This window comes from Caenorhabditis briggsae (assembly GCF_000004555.2).
Source record: "Caenorhabditis briggsae complete genome, chrIV, whole genome shotgun sequence".
Classification (NCBI taxonomy): Eukaryota; Metazoa; Nematoda; class Chromadorea; order Rhabditida; family Rhabditidae; genus Caenorhabditis; species Caenorhabditis briggsae.
The window spans coordinates 11,331,473-11,346,596 of NC_013487.2; the positions used below are offsets into that span (position 1 = coordinate 11,331,473).

The 15,124-nt window shown below is 37.0% G+C and overlaps 4 protein-coding genes across 4 annotated transcripts in view; all 4 read right to left on the bottom strand.

Annotated features, from left to right (window-relative positions):
• Positions 1-1,408: 1,408 nt before the first annotated feature.
• Positions 1,409-3,386, bottom strand: Cbr-faah-2 (the record flags this gene model as incomplete). Its single annotated transcript, XM_002633977.1, has 4 exons — positions 1,409-1,620; positions 1,667-2,953; positions 3,115-3,256; positions 3,309-3,386. 4 exons carry the CDS (start codon positions 3,384-3,386, stop codon positions 1,409-1,411), a joined length of 1,719 nt encoding a protein of 572 aa, XP_002634023.1.
• Positions 3,387-5,287: 1,901 nt separating this feature from the next.
• Positions 5,288-7,281, bottom strand: Cbr-pmk-1 (the record flags this gene model as incomplete). The annotated part of the gene is made up of 4 exons (XM_002633976.1): positions 5,288-5,341; positions 5,655-6,019; positions 6,066-6,631; positions 7,133-7,281. The coding sequence occupies 4 exons, from the start codon at positions 7,279-7,281 to the stop codon at positions 5,288-5,290; spliced, it is 1,134 nt and encodes a 377-aa protein (XP_002634022.1).
• Positions 7,282-7,662: 381 nt separating this feature from the next.
• On the bottom strand, positions 7,663-12,218 carry Cbr-pmk-2 (the record flags this gene model as incomplete). The annotated part of the gene is made up of 9 exons (XM_045235921.1): positions 7,663-7,812; positions 7,877-8,066; positions 8,450-8,546; positions 8,597-8,668; positions 9,169-9,361; positions 10,689-10,800; positions 11,241-11,429; positions 11,475-11,560; positions 12,129-12,218. The coding sequence occupies 9 exons, from the start codon at positions 12,216-12,218 to the stop codon at positions 7,663-7,665; spliced, it is 1,179 nt and encodes a 392-aa protein (XP_045091948.1).
• Positions 12,219-12,785: 567 nt separating this feature from the next.
• The window catches only part of Cbr-pmk-3, a gene marked incomplete at both ends in the record, with an annotated part of 10,365 nt that continues 8,026 nt past the window's right edge, over positions 12,786-15,124 (bottom strand). The window contains one exon of the mRNA XM_002633974.1: positions 12,786-12,862. Within this exon, the coding sequence (XP_002634020.1) occupies positions 12,786-12,862 (77 nt within the window). The remainder of the gene's footprint in view (positions 12,863-15,124) is intronic.

Here is a 15,124-nt window from a genome sequence, read left to right on the forward strand (position 1 = left end):
AAAAGAATGAATCAGATATTGAAAAATTCGTATTTAGACATGAATCATTTGGTTTTTGGAAATAAACCTCAAATGGAGGTGATGTGGAAATAAATAGACAAAGTTAGTGTTTGAATTTGAAGAGAAAAAAAAATCAAAAAATAGCTAAAGGAATCCCTATTCTGCATATTTGTCAAATTCAAAGACGACCCGAAAACCCGGCTCGACTCGGGTGACCCGGCCGAGTCGAAAAAAATCTTCCAGTCCTGTTGAAGGTATACGTTTCTGTTCCTAATAAAAAGTATGAGTGATCTTATAAAACCCATCTCATCAGAATCACGTGCAGGAAAATCTACCTGGGCGGTCGTCAAATCATCTTACCATCAAAATCAAGTTTTGACATGGACAGATTGTCACCTGAACTTATTATCCAAACTACAGTTTTCAGGCTACAAAGGTTCAAGAACTATCTGAATAAATCTAATTTCGAGGTTCAAAAAATGGTTTTCTCAACATTCAGGCTAAATTTCGGGAAACTACAGGTTGGCTCATGATTACCCAGAATAAAATTTGAAAAAAAAAACGTTTTTTGTTGTATTGAGCTAAAATTTGGAATGCAAAAATTCAAATAGTTCATCAGTAAACTGGCCAAGGTTCAAATTATTCGGTCAACTTTGAGCTGAGTTACCGTTTTTCAAAGTTGCTTCATCTCATCAAAATCACAAGAAACATTCATCTTTGAACAATCATAACAATACCTTGAACAACCGCTTTGAAAATTTTAGTAGCTTTGAATGAAACGTAAAATTATATTTCTACCAATTTTCGTGCTTCCAAGATGCTTAAATCTAAAGATTTACCCGTTTTTATCAAACCCAGTACTGCCATCCGAGAATTGAAGTTCACACCACAATATATAAGGCAGAAAATAAAAATAGTTTTGAAAATTATTTTTCATCCTTCTAGTGTCAAATTTCGGGAGAGAGTTTCTACTGTTTGCATTCAACAACCACCCGGCAAACATGTAATCCCTTTTGTCGTTGTTCTCTGAACTCTCTTTCTTCTTTCTTTTTTCAACAAAACGAACGGTTTAGTTCGTCTAGGTTGAAAACTTTAGAGTTAATGATTGCTTCTGCTCTTTGATTAGAGAGCAAATGCACTACATAAGTTTCGGCTCGTTTGGTTGCCGGGAAAGTTTTTTTTTTGAGATTTAGATTTTTTTAATTTCAAAATGCCTCCGCATATTCATCTTTCACTAGGTTTTTCAATTCCTAATGTTACTTTTTGATTTCAATCGGTGAAATTCCATCAAGTAAAACAACTATTTATTATCAAGAAATTTGTTTTATCACAGAATAAAAAAAACCGTAGTCCACAAATATTATGACAGTCTGGGGAATGAAAAAGAAAGACTAAAAGAGATAATTGATTATTTTCCGGTGACACCCAATTCGATTTCTCTCATCAGACGAAGACAAGTCTCCTCCCGGTACGGAGGAGTTGCCACTTGAACTCCGATTGGAAATCCAATTGTTCCACGAGAACTATTTTTAGCCAAAGCGTACCATGGATCAGATGCTTCGTAGTCGGATTCCAGATCCAATTCGTCTTGTTTTGTAACATGAGTCACATTGACGGATCCTAAAATTTCCATTGTTGATTTTGAAAACTAATTCTAAAGTGTTACCTGCAGCATAATCTAGAAGATTGAAGATTCCCGTGTAGCTTGTTCCAGCAAACAGTTTCGACGGAGCGATATGTGGAAGAGCAGGAGATACAGTAACCGGACACAAAAGAGCATCAATCTTCTGATCAATCATCAAAGCAGCCATTTCACTTCGATACGCTTCAATGTCGGCATAAGTGTTACGAAGTTCCACAGTACTCAAAGTCAACGCATTCATAAGACTTCCAAGGCGAGGGAAGAATACTTTGATGAAGCTGGCCAAGAATCTTTGAACTGGAACTGGAACCATCCACAGAACTACTTGGGTGTAGAGAAGTGGATCAATGATGTCATTCATCAGTTTCTTTGATAAATATTTCCCAGCGTCTACACAAACTGCTCGTAGGAACATAATCAAAACATCTGGAACTCTTGGAGGACGGAATGGAACAAGAGTGTGTCCAGCATCTTCCAATATCTGTTTTGCTTCCATAACAGCTCTCTGGCAAACTGGGGTTGGAGTGAACCATCCATCGTCTGTGTAGTATCCAATCTTCAGTTTCTTATCACTTTGGTATGCTTCTTCATTCCATGTCACAGGTGGTACATATGGATCTTGTTCAGAAATCCACGTGTCTGCCCAGACGGTGCGAAGGAAATCAACATTGGTTTCAACTCGAGTCGACATTGGACCATCATTAGAATTGATCAGAGGACGTCCAGGTACAGATCCACAAACTCCACGATGCGAGAATCTCAAATGGGAAGGTTTGATTCCAGTGGTTCCCGTGTAAGCACATGGAATTCGAATCGATCCTCCAACGTCTCCTCCGATTCCAAGAATCGATCCATCAGCAGAAATCAACGCAGACTCTCCTCCAGACGATCCACCAGATGTTCTATTCTTGTCCATTGGATGGTTTGTGGTCCCATAAACCGGATTAGAGCAATTATAACTCAGAAGAGATTGTGGAACATTTGTTTGAACATATGGAATAGCTCCGAGTTTTTTGAGTTGTTGAACAAGAACTCCATCGATTTCAGTTGGACGGAAAGTGTCTTGAACAAAACCACGTGTTTGATCGTATCCTTGAAGAGGCACGCATTCTTTCAGTGACATCGGGAATCCGAACATTGGAGGCTTCTTGAATTCTGGATCTTTTGCCTTCTCATCCCATTCCAGAGCCCATTGCTCAGCTTCTTTTACAAACATACAAACGGAATTTGTTTTCTCATTTGCTTGGATTGCTTTGTAGTAATAAGTACGGACGGCATCAATGCAAGAAACTGATCCAGATTGGAGGCTTTCTGAAAATAATCATGCCATTTAATAGACTAGAAAATTGAAATTTCGAGGAATCAGAAACCATATTTTTCTAGAGATAAGGAAAGTAATGAAACCCAATTTTATTGTCTGCTAAAACTATTTTGGCAGGGTTTAATAAAAACCTTCTAGAACATTCCTTTACCTTTTAGCTCTAAATATTCCATGGCAGCAATCTTTTTCCGTGTCTCCAAATCGAGTTTCTCTGCGGATTGCTTGGCAAACCGTACACTTTCAGCCCTTTCAGCTCGTTTCTTCTCAACGATTTTTCGAAGTTGGACTTGTCTCTGAAAATTCAAAATATTAAATATTTTATGAACATTTTTGAAGACCACTTACCTTTTCTCGTACACTCCAGAATCTGTAGAAATAGGCAGCCGCGCCAGCCAAAATAGCGGTGAGTAGTATTAAAATCATTTGTCAATCTGAAAAAGAAAAAAGTAAAGCAGACTGAATTATTTGGTAACTGATAATCATAAAAAAGCAGCAGTACTGCCCTATTTTATAAGCAACGGATTAAAAAGCAAACAAAGAAAAATGGGAGGAAACGAATGAATGATAGAATAATGGACATTGAACCGCCTATGAGTTTCAGTTTTATAAAACATTTCGAAGCGCTTATCAGTCACAAAATTGGTTGGCAGTGGGGAAAACAAAGGGCGGAGCTTCAGAAACGTCATCTGGAGCTGTATCTCGTGATTCAGAACTGATCAGGACGATTGAGCCGAGAAAATAACAAATAACACATAAATATTCAGTAAGTGATAAATAAAGTATTATTTTTATTTTATTTTGTTTCAAAATTATGAAATTTTAAGGGACAATTTTGATAAAAAATTTCAGCGGAACAATGATTTTGATCTATAAAAATACAAAATTGCGGTTTACAAGATTGGACACAATTACCCTGGCACTGATGAAAACGAACATATCTTTGGACATAAGACTCTTGGAAACACGAAAACTGGTAGAAATAAAATTTTGCTTTTGATTAAAAGCTACTGAAATTTTCAGAACGATTCCTAAAGTCTAGGTATTGTTATGAATGTTCAAAAATGCCGTTGTGCTTTTCATGAGATGAAGCAATTTGGACCAGTGATAACTCAGCTCAAAATTGATAAAATAATTTGAAACTTGGCCAGTTTACGGCGAATTCTTAGAATTTTTGCATCTTAAATTTCTGAACAGTAGAACAATTTACTCACAATTTATACTAGTACACATTTTTTAACCTTTTTAAAGAAAACTTTCATGTTTCTCAAGTGTTGAAACCAGTTTGAATTATCAGAAAATTTCAAAAGAATCTAGCACGCAGAATGGGAAACTGTAAAAAATGCATTGCGCTCCCTCTAATTGAAGTGCCCGTTTGCTAAATTACTGTGGCAGCGAAATGGTGTGGCACCAGAAAGAAAATGTTTTGTTTTTAAAACATTCTTGTCGGTTTTTTCTTGTTGATTTGATGTCATTTTCCAGTGGAAATCGACAGCAATTAATAGAGTTTCACCGAAAAAAAAACCCGGCCCTTCTATGACAGGTTTTACGGTATCCTCACTATGAGCTCTCACAATTTCCTGAACCTTCTTCACAAGACTATATTTTCATACTTTTCATCCTGTGTACTTTTTTAAAAACTTCAATACTGACTGTATCCAAAACTGTCAAAATAGTGTCAAATCGAATCAACAATTAGTTTCATTTTTTTTGTTATCAAGTACATCGTAAGGCAAATAAAAAGTGCGAGAAGGTGGTCCCACTTGGGTTCAAGCGAGGGGGTCAGAAAGCGCGCCTCAGTAAATTTAGGAAAAATTCTAAATTCGCTGCCGAATTTCGTTGGCTGAGTTTCACAGTTTTAAATGAAGAGCAAAAAGCGCGCCTTGCAACCAGTTGATTTTGAAGAAATAGATCATGATCTAGATCATGATCCGCGTCCACTTTAAAATTATTAATTTTCTTCTGGCCTACGAGTTTGCTGGGGCGCGCTTTCTGACCCCTTCGCTTGAACCCAAGTGTGGTCCCCATTCCAAAAAATAGCGAAAAATACATGTAAGGCAAAATAAAGTACGAACGGAAATGAAAATATTTGGGTCAAATTGTGGGGCGAAAAGAGCACCTAAAGATCAAAACTCATTGAGGTTATTGGGTAGAAAAATGTGAAAAATAAATATATATATATATATATATATATATATATTGATAGCGGGGTACTTTTAGGCAAAATATAATAAGCGAATCGTTTACCGTATTTTTTGTGGTTTTTTTTAAATTAGAATCGGAGGGAAAAAATATTCACGTGAAAATTGAAAATTGAAAATTTGAGGTTATTCCATTTGATCTTCGTCTCCTTCCTCTTCATCGGCAAATGCCACATTCTTCTGAAATAAAAAAAAAACATATTTGAATTTCTAGGTTGCGGTAGTTTTCGTTGTGGGACCTTCTGTCATTTTTTTTGTACCTGTATGATATTCCGAAAGATTCTTTCCGTTTGAATGACTCATGTTACTAACCCTGATTAACCCACACTCTTCTGATTCACCCACACGCAGAGGGCAAACTGTTATCAATTTTCATATCAATTTCATAACAAAAATAGATGAGTACATATTTTTAAGTCAACGTCTCATACTTAGAATCAGAACTAACAAATGCTTATTTACTCATTCATTCTGATGTTTTTTTCCTACCAACCTGGAAATCTGTGATTTCTTCCCAAATGATTTTCTTCCACTCATCGATTGTATCCGCCTTCACATCGTCATTCAACTCCATTTCCTCTGCAATTGGTTCGTCAGATTCATCGTGATACGCTTGAAGATATTCATGTTCCATTGCTTCTTTTGCAGATGGACGGCGATCTGGATCCAAGTGGAGCATTTTCTCCAGAAGATCAATGGCTTGTGGAGTGGCTTGGGCGAAAAGGCGTTTGAAATCCCGACGAGCCATTTTTGGAAGATTTCTGATGTAGTTTCGTGCCTCTTCAGATGAAATCTTTTTGAGGAATTCTTCGTCGGGAGTTCCAGTAACAGACATAATACGGGTCAACTGATCAATGTCTGAAAATAGAGATTATTGATTGGAGATACCATTTTGATTACTTACGATCCGATCCAGGAAACAGCGTCTTTCCAGTGATCAACTCTGCTAAAATGCACCCAACAGACCAGATATCAACTGTCTGTGTGTAATGCATCCAATTGAGCATGATTTCTGGTGCTCTGTACCATCTGGTAGCCACGTATCCAGTCATTTCAGAATCCGTTTGACGAGCCAATCCAAAGTCAAGAATCTTCAATTCACAATCCTCATTAACTGCGATATTGGATGGTTTGAGATCTCTATGAATGATATCAGCGGAATGAATGTATTTGAGACCACGAAGAATTTGATAGACTAGAAACTGAATGTGATCATCGTTGAGCCTCTGGATCTTCAGAATGTTTGAAAGATCAGCTCCCATGAGCATCGACACGAAATAAACGTCTTCAATGTCATTCATGTTCTCATTTGGAGTGAAGACGTCGAGGAGGTCGATAATATTCTCATGGCGCATGCATCGAAGTAATCGGAGTTCTCTGAATGTGCGACGAGCATGGATGATCGATTGGAAGGGTCGGTTGAACTTTTTGATAGCGACACGAGTTCCAGACCTGGTGCATTCAGCAGCACTGATAATTTAGAAGAAGTTAGAATTGAAGGGAGAATGAGATTTTTAGAAATTTTGTCAAATGACTCTAGGCCACTATGCGATTTTTGTTACGTTCGAACTTTTTCGAAAAATTTTCGAACGAGACTTGATTTTTTTTTTCGATCGATGTCCAAAGGTAGTTTAGCGTGGCGGCGTAACTTTTGCAAGTCGAGTTTTCTAGGCCACAACTTTTATGGAGATGATCTGATATTAACATGGTGGGTTTTCTAAGCCTTTTTAACATAGTTGCCTAACTTTTGCAAGTTGAGTTTTCTAAGCCACTATGATAAATGGCTTTTGTGGCATAGAAATAACCTAGAAAATTAAACTCGCAAAAAAAAGTTAGTCCACAATACTAAAATGACTTAGAACGCACTGATATCGAGTTCAGTTTCGGGGTTTGAACGTTTGCAGGAATTTTCGAAATTAGCCTTTTTCGAAAAATGTCTTTCGGTCGACTATATTCTTCACAAAAACCTACCAAACAGTTCCATAAGCTCCAGTACCAATTGGAGTGAGATTAATGTAGTAGTTTGGGACAACCCAGACACTCCGATTCAATTCGACGACGTAGTATCCCTCGCGCGGTGTCGGATGAAGCATCTGTTCCATTGTTGGCTGTGGGAACATGGAAATCTAGAAATTTCGGTATAGAGATAAACAATATTGTTTCAGAAAGATCAAGATAATGGAACGGGTATGAGTCACCGAATACAAAATTAATCAACAAATTTCAACACAATGTACAATGATTTTTATAAATTTACATGCAATAGGAATGCCAATAAACAAATAGAAATCTGAGGTCAGAATCTGGATTAATAATCACATGTAAAATAGGTTGAGAATCGTCTATGGTTTGTAAATTAAAAATTGAGATCCTGAGGGAATTATAGAGATTCAACGGGGTCGAGAAACATGAGATCTATATAATTATTAAATTAATAGTTTAAAACATAGGAAATGTAAATTCAGCACACACACTTTTTAGCACTTTTAGAACATTCAATTTTATATTTTCATTGACTCTTCTTCAGTATCCGTACAGCTAACAAAACTAAGTCGACGGGCGGAAGTTTGAAATAATCGAATCTCGTTCCAAATCAATTCTCTCCAATCGTTCAGAGATTCAGCATTTTCTTCAGCAGAATCAATTGTTACCTGGAAGGCAAGAGAGTTCAAAATTAAAGAAGAAAACTAAATCTCGTACTATGCTATTCTTTACCGTAATCGTGGCAACTGGTTCATCATTTGGAACGGAATACTCTCGAAGGTAGTCATGACGAAGAGCACTGGAAACTGAAATTCGCTCGTCTGGATCCAAAATTAACATCATTTCCAATAATTCAACTGCATATGGAGATGCCATTGGGAACAAGGCGCCAAAGTCTTGGCGGACGATTGGAGACTGATTTCTGGAATGTGGATGAAAGTTGGATTGAGATTCTTATAAAATCCTTTTGTGGTTTTTTTCAAAGCTCCTCGAGACTCAATCAGAACTGTCAAGCATGTCTTCCAAGGGGTTCCGACTGAACGTCAACGGTGCGTCGACGGCCCGTCGGTCCTCCTTTGGCTTCCAATTAGAAGCCATCCTCCAGGTTGCGTCTCTACTGCTGTTATTAGCAGTTTTTCGGCTGTGCCCCTTTATCTGGGAATACTTCCCACAAGTTCGACTCCTCGAGAGGCTTATACACACAAAATTTCGAGACAGTCATTTTTTCCAAGTCTCCCAACATTTAAGGAGAATTGAGATTATTGTAAAATCAACGAAAAAAATCTCAGAAAATAGTGAACTCACTTGATATAATTTCGAGCTTCCTCCGATTGAATTTTCGACCAAAAATCTTCTTGTGGAGTCCCAACTACTGACATAATTTTCGTTAGTTGGTCAATATCTAAAGAATAGTAAAATGTGAAAAAAGGAGAAAAAAAAGAAATAACTCACGATCGTCACCTGGAAACAGTGGTCGCCCGGAGACAAGTTCCGCTAGGATGCATCCGACTGACCAAATGTCAACTGAAAAAAAATATAACATTTTGGAAAGTTTATAAAAATATATACTTGTTAGAAGTGGTCTAAAACCCATTCAACTACCGTAAAACCTGTAATAGAAGGGTCCACACACTGTCAAATTTGGGCTCAATTATCTCTGTTCCTATGCACGATATCAACATTTTGCTACCTGATAAAAAATTTTGCTTTTATGATAAACAAATTATTAGTTGACAACTTTTTTATATCTTTTACAGGAACCGAGAAAAATTGGCTCAATTTTAAAAGTTAGGGTCCTTCTATTAGAGGTTTTACGCTATTTTGGGACAGCCATTGAACTTCAAAATGGGGAAAAGCTCGAATTTTTTGTTTTTCAAAAGACAAAAGTCGATTCTGGGAACAACGAAAAATCCAAAATGTGAGGAACAATAAAAATGATTTTTTGCGAGTAGGGAAACTGTTTGCTTTTCCCTTCTTTTCTTCCTCATTCTCTGAGTCTCTTTCTCTCTCAATCTCTAACCTACCTGTCTGTGTATAATGCATCCAATTGAGCATAATCTCGGGGGCTCTATACCATCTTGTCGCGACGTATCCTGTCATTTCGGCATCCTGAGCACGAGCTAGGCCAAAATCCAAAATCTTGACTTCGCATCTTTCGTTGACGGCGATATTCGATGGCTTTAGGTCTCGATGGATAATCCCAGCCGAATGAATATACTGGAAAAAAAGGAAAAATATATTGGGGAGAAGAGGAAGACAAAAAAGAGGAATAGACAGTTCAGAAAAAGACTGAAAAAGAGTGTGTGTCTTCGGTAAACAATATCGTTTGTCGATCGTCTTTATCATGAAAAAAACGTGGAGAAGTTAATAAAGGAGAAGAGAGGAATATACGTCATTCAGAAGGAAACAACACAGCATTTTTGTCTCCCTTCTTGCCAAAAAGAATAGAAGGTGTCTTCTTGATCGATTAGTCTTCTGTAGAGGAGGCATAATAGATAGAGGAGAGACGCAGGAGGTTGGAGTAGTCACAGACGGTACAGGATTGGCCAAAGTACAAATAGAAGAACGAGAGTACAATACACTTATGACTCAAATGTTGAGTTTATAAGTTTGACCTACAGTACCGGTCGATAAGATGTAGAAAAAAGTATTTATCAGTTGTTTTTCGGCCATTTTTACCATGTCAAATGTCAAGTTTCCGATCACTTTGAAAATTTTGGTAGGCTTAAAATAGGCCTAGATTGAAAAATTTTTGTATTCACAGAATTTTTTTCGAAATTGCTAGTTTTTCAGATATTTGCCGATTTCTAAAAGACACCTTTTTTAAAAGATTTCAGTATTAAAACGAGCATATAAGGGGTGTCTTTCCGAAATCGAAAATAAAAGGAATTTTCAAAAATTCTGTATATGCAAATTTTTCAATCTAGGTCTATTTTACATTCTACAAATTTTTCAAAGTGATCGAAACTTGACAACCGAGCTCCAGACTCCTGTAAATGCTCAAAATTGCAGAAAAACCATTGAACAATACACTTTTTGAATATCTTATAGAAGGGTATACCAATAGCTGGCAGGGAATGAATCGAAATTCGGTTGTTGCTCTTTTCCTTCTTTTATCTAAACCTGTCACATTCATATATCAAGCCTCTACGTCTCCTTTATTTTGTGATTCAAGCTCTCCGAGAGAAGAGAAAAAAAGAGACGGAGCGGAATAATTGATAGAATTCATGAAATGCTTTTTTTTCGAATACATCTCCTCTCGACCCTATGGCTAATCGAAAAAACATCTTCTATCAGAAAGGAGAAGAAGATGGAGCAATCGGCGCGCCAGAATTTAATTAGAAAGTGGGAAAAAAGGGAAGAAAGAAAGGAGAAAAGAAGAAAAACGCAGGAATATAAAGACAGAGAAGTGAAGGGTGGAGCACTTCGGTGAAAGAAAAGAGAAGAAGAGATGGACACACTCAAAATGAAATTTGAGAGGAAAAGCTAGAGGAAAAATTTGGGAGAGAGGCCCTAATTATAAAATGGAGAAAAATAATCATACCTTTAGCCCACGCAGCACTTGATAGATGAGAAGTTGAATTTGTTCATCAGTCAGCCGTTGAATTTTTAGAATGTTTTGAAGATCGGAGCCCATCAGAACGGACACAAAGTATCTGAAATGAGAGAATTCGTATTTTTTGAAAATTGATTTTCTAGTTGTAAAAATTAGAAACTCTTTATTAAAAAGTCTCAATCGTAAATCAACTTCCAGCTATACAACTTCAAAACTTGATGAGGTCTAGTCATAAATCTATGCTCACAGAAACAAGAGATGTATTTATGACATAAACCCGCTTTTCTGATTTGGTTGATTTTTTATAAATTCCTAAATCTTCCGCCCTTCCTACATCAAAGTTTTCTCCTTGAAACAAACAAATTCCATGATCGTTGACCATTTCAATCCATTCAGATGACCTTCTTTTGTTCTTCTCACGTGCCTTCTGTCTTGTTTCTATGCAAATCGACGATCTTCCTATTTTCCTACTTTCTCTAACCCTCTAATCCTCTTTTCATCCGATTATCTCTCACTTTCTTCCCCAGAATAACAACTCACACATAATTTAAAGACGAAGCATCGGGATCTGGAGTGAATACATCTATCATTTCCAGCACATTATCATGCTGCAATGTTCGTAACAATTTCAGTTCTCGATACGTTCTTTTTGCATGAATTGTACTTTGAAATGGCCGAAAGAATTTTTTAATCGCCACTCGGTCTCCAGTGGGTTCGTATTCGGCTGTGCTGGAAATAATTTTTTTTTTCTGAAAATGAAGAAAAAAAACTGACCACACAACTCCATAGGCACCCTCTCCCAGTGCTCGCAAACTGTTGTACCAGTGAGGTATCACCCATTTGGTCTTGTTGAGTTCAATCTGAAAATTATAAGTCAAGGTATATTTCTTAAATTTTTCTTTCCATAAATTTTAAAGTTTATAGTTTACTAGAATCAAATTTCGGTTGTTTAAAAAAGTTTATTATGGAAAAGTTGTTGAACCTAGTTACTGTCAACACTCAATAAAACCCTAACTTTAAACTTCGAGCCAATTTATCTCGGTTCTTGTGAAAGGTATGAAAAAATAGTCAACTGACAAAATATTTTTGATATTATGATGAGCATTTTATCAGTTGACCGCTTTTTGATTTCTTTGGCAGGGAATGAGATATATGAGCCCAAACTTGAAAGGTTTAGTGTCATTATATTAAAGTGTTTACAATAATAGATGCATTGTCTTGAATTTGAATAAACACAAATTTGAATAAACATGTTAAAATCTCGATATTATAGCTGCATGTGTGCTCCCATGGTCCCAATAAAACAACTATGTCCTGAATGTGGATTAAATTGGCTTTTGAGATTTTCGGATTTTCAGATTTAAGCTTACAGAAAGAACATAAGATCTATATTTTTGCGACATTAATGCTCTTACTATCATTTCTTACCTCATGATAGCCTTCTGGAGTGATTTCTACAGGCGCGGGGCCTAGATCTGCGATGAAGGTTCCGGGAAAGTCGCCCATCTTCACCGCCATCCCCAGAACATCTGAACAGGTCCTTTCCACCTTTTTAATATAGAAATTAAGAAAAGGTATTATGAGTAGCTGTTTTGGATGAATACCAATCTTTGTTTCTTTGTAGATACAACCTTCTAGAAAAAGTTTATTTAACTAATTAGTATGTGCGTAAGTGTGCAATGGACAAGATGGATGACGAATAAATAAAAAATAAAATGGATGATGAGATGAATTGAAAAGAGAGAAAAGATGAAGAGATAAAGAAACTGAAAAAAGAGTAGTAAGAGAAATGTAAAAGAGCAGAAGAAGAAGCTATAGAATGCAATGCACAAGAAAAATAAATACTCTTTGGAAAGGAAATGATGTAAAGAGAAAAGAAAAGCAATCTGCACTTATCACCAGTGTCAAAATGTGCTATCACTGAACGACAAAAAAGAGAATAATGTGGGGAGGAATAGAGGGAATATAAATCGACATAGGGCAGACAAGACAGAGGAAAAAGAAAGGGGAGGACGGGTTGAAGAAGAAGAAAAAGAGAGAATAACCGACATTATATACAATCAGAATAGCTGAGAAAAAGTGATGTCAACGATCCGTTTCTCCAGGGATAATAGGCGACTGCATGATTCGCTGATAGTTCATTATCTCGGTCCACACAGCGTCTGAAAACAATGCTTATTATTTTTGGATTTATATTTTTGAGCTAAAAAATACCTCTCCATTGGAAGCGTGTTCTAGCTTGAGTGTCATCCAAATCGAAGATATGATCTGCTCTTGGCTCATCTGCTGGAAGGGAGAACTCGGCGAGATATGGATGCTGAATAGCCTCTTCCACAGTGATTCTCTTCTCTGGATCCAGAACAAGAAGTTTCTCAATTAGGTCAATAAAGTCTGCAGACGGACTGTAGGCAGCGAAGACTTCTCGGAAGTTCCTTCGTTTGTAAACTTTATAAGATTGGATGACAGCTTTCATTGCTGACGAGTTGTCATTTTCAATTTTTGCTAAAAGTTCCTCATCGGGACTTCCGCACAATTGAGTGATTCTTTGATATTGAGCATTCACTAAAACAGAAGAAACTATAAATAAAATCTCATAATCTTCTCAATTACCATCATCTCCAGGAAATAAAGGATCTCCGGTAAGAAGTTCAGCAGCAATACATCCAACTGACCACATGTCTGCTAGATTTGTGTAGCTGTCGATTTTCCAGTAAATGACTTCGGGACTACGGTACCATCTTGTTTGCACATATTGAGTTAGAGATGTGTCCTTTTTTTCTAGAGATCTTGCAAGACCAAAATCAAGAATCATCAGATCAGAATCGTCTGTGAGAGCCAGATTACCGGGCTTGAGGTCTCGATGGATGATCTGAAAAGAGCTAATTATTGTTTCTTAATCTTCTTCTTCTTCTTCTATAATATTTACATTTGCTGAATGAATGTACTTGAGTGCTCTTATGATTTGATAAATTATAAATTTCACATGCTCTTCGGTCAACACCCGTCTTCCATAATCCCTTTGTTGTTTAAGGATACGATAGAGACTTCGCCCAGCAAATTCAGTGACTACATATCTGAAAAAAGAAGAGAATTTTTGAGAAGCCCTTTTGCTCTTCTTCAAAGACATACACATCACGAAAATCGTTTTCCTCGTCAGGAGTGTAAATGTCAAGTGCGCAGATGATATTGTCGTGTCTCATTAATTGAAGCAATTTGATCTCTCGGAAAATGCGTCGAGCCTGAAAACAAGAAAAGCTAGTCAAAAATTTATGAAAAAAAAATCAAACTAACATGATGTGGATCAAAAAAGGGTTCTCGCATCTTCTTGATTGTCACCCAACGACGATGACCGTCTCGGCAAACAGCGCTTGTTTTTCTGAAGAAAGAAAAATACATAAATACTTGTATACCGAGTCCTCTCTTGTTTTATTTGAAAATCAATATTTTCGGACCAACTAAAATGTATATTATAGAAATTGACGAGTACTACAAAATTATGCTATTTGAAAAACTGTAGCTTGTCTATGAACAAAGTTATGAGTTAAAAATCTGTGACCGCGTAACTCAGACGAAATTTGGCTTAAAACTTCATCCATAGACAAGATGCGATTCTCCAAATAGTATCATTTTATAGTACTTGACGAGTTCTACCAATCTAATTTTGTTGGTATAAAAATATCGATTCTAAAAGGAAATTCGGCCAACGAAGGGCCGCAAAGTCCTTGGTTCACAAGAATGGGTTTTTTTTTGAAAAATGGCAAAAACAAGAAAACCTACATAACATTTCCAAAAGAGCCTCCACCCAAATATTCAATACTATCGACATCATAACCTTCCGGAATGGCAAATGTGATATTGCTGACCATCACAAAATTGAATCTTCGTTTGTGAGGACCACGCGGTTGGGAAAGAACATCCTGTAACATGTCACCTTGATAGAGTAACTCTGACTCTTGTTAGATCAGATTGTCTTTGGGTCTTGCGAAATAGGCAATTCACTTTCTCCCACGCACCTCTTCCTCTTCGTCGTCCCCCGTTGTTGAGGTACTCTGTTTTTTCTTCTCCTCGGCTAACTTTCTCTGTTGCTCTTGTTCCATCTGTTGTTGTAACCAGGTTTTAGGCTCGTAACTCTCTTGTGGTTGGATATTACTTCGTTTACTTGGTGGAGCGCTTGGTGTAGGCACGTCTTCATGACGACGGACGTGTGATATTGGGAGAGTAGATGATGTGGATGACGACGATGGAGCCGACGCCATCTTGAATAGGAAAAAGGTGATGTGGTAATTCTATTTCAAAATGCGGTAAACCTAGTAGTGGAAAAAAGGATTTACAACGGACAAGTGAGAGTTGTTGCGAAATACCTCATCCTCTCTAATTGAGAACTAGTTGTATTCTCTGTGAGATTTGCGAACTCTTTAATTTTT